General features: G+C 31.9%; 1 protein-coding gene across 1 annotated transcript in view; it reads right to left on the reverse strand.

Moving 5' to 3' along the window:
* LOC108967445 (cullin-associated NEDD8-dissociated protein 1) overlaps positions 1-756 on the reverse strand; it is a gene marked incomplete at its 5' end in the record, with an annotated part of 3,322 nt that extends 2,566 nt beyond the window's left edge. The window contains 1 exon segment of the mRNA XM_018930859.1: positions 1-756. Within this exon segment, the coding sequence (XP_018786404.1) occupies positions 1-756 (756 nt within the window).
* Positions 757-1,545: the final 789 nt, after the last annotated feature.

A 1,545-nucleotide genomic window follows, 5' to 3' on the forward strand; every position in this document is an offset into this window, starting at 1 on the left:
AACCTTTACAAGTTGTTGCATGACTTGAAGTGCTTCTGTAGAAATTTTATAAAATGAATCAAATACTGCAGTAATTATAATTGGTACCAGTGTGGGAATATGAAGTTGAAAAAGATATGTTTGTGTATGACATGTTAAAAGAGAGCATAAGAATCCTAATGCACTAATTTTTATGTTACTTGTGGAATTTTTATCACAAAGTGCGTAACTTATACCAGGGACAATATCATTTAAATATGGCCCTAAGCTTCCAGGTAATACATTTAATAATTCTCGTAATAAAAGAAAACAGTCCTGACGAGTTTTCATCGACCGTTSACGCAGTAGAGGTTGGATMATTTTAATAACATCTTTTAGTTGATCTTGAAGAAGAGAGAAAATTCGGGGAATTTCTTCCATAGAATCTGGATCTTGTGCTACAAGGTGTGGTGCTTTTGCACTTTTCAACAAAGTTATATATACGTGAAATATGTCCGACTTCACATTTTCTTCTCTTTCTTTCAAACGCAATATTAATATAGGTCCCAAATCTTGGCAAAAACTCTCAATAWATTCATGGCGAGTTATTATTAAAGCTTCCAAACATTTTGCGGCAGCACGACGAACTTTCCAACTTATATCGTCATCGTCACTGTAATCATCACTGTCGACATATTCCCCTTCTTCAGTGTCCATCGCAAGGCAACTATGACTATCATCAGATTCATAGTTATAGTTAGGATCGTAACTTAAATATTGAAGACAAATATCCAAAATCTATTCCACAAAAAAAGAAAAAATATGTTTAGTAGTGTTAACTTCAGGCATAAATATAAAATAGCAACGTCGACTTTTTGTCTGGGTATTTAAACCAAACCAACTTTCTACGAGAAATTGAGTTATAAGTAAAATAGCTATTTTCTATGTTTTAGTCTACAAAATAGAAATAAGAGCCCTCTCAGTAACCGCAACGCTTGATATACGCATTTCCTGGTAAAATATTTCAATGCAACATTTATAGGTACAACTATAAAAAAATGTAACTCAGCAAAAATAGCCATACATGATACATTTTCGATATAAATCTAATTTACGTTCAATGAGTAAACATGTGAAAGAATCAGACGTTTTTGTAATTCTAACATAAATTTATTAGAGTAACCACTCTATGTACTTTCCTATATTTAAATAATACATTTTTTGTTTCCAAAAATATTTCCTATATTTAAATAATACATTTTTTGTTTCCAAAAATTTTTATTTATTGGATCCGCTTTTGCTTAAAGCCTAACAATAAGTTATAAAATCTAAATTCTATTTAAAAACTAGACAGGCTCAAGCAAGTGATTGAGCTGGTTTGGTGATACATCGGTCTTTAATACGCAGTCATATCTCTTCTTTTATCGCAGGAATGTACCAAAATGTATTAGCCAAAAGGTTTGGGTGATCTCGGARTTTAGACATATTTTAATTCTGCTCTCTTCTACTTCTTTCTTTACCATAGGGATACCAAGGTCTTTTTGGATATTTTCGTTACGCATGTACCRTGGTGAACACGTGGTTGTT

The sequence above is a fragment of the Bactrocera latifrons genome, unplaced genomic scaffold (genome assembly GCF_001853355.1).
Source record: "Bactrocera latifrons isolate USDA-ARS-PBARC rearing strain unplaced genomic scaffold, ASM185335v1 scaffold_1884, whole genome shotgun sequence".
Classification (NCBI taxonomy): Eukaryota; Metazoa; Arthropoda; class Insecta; order Diptera; family Tephritidae; genus Bactrocera; species Bactrocera latifrons.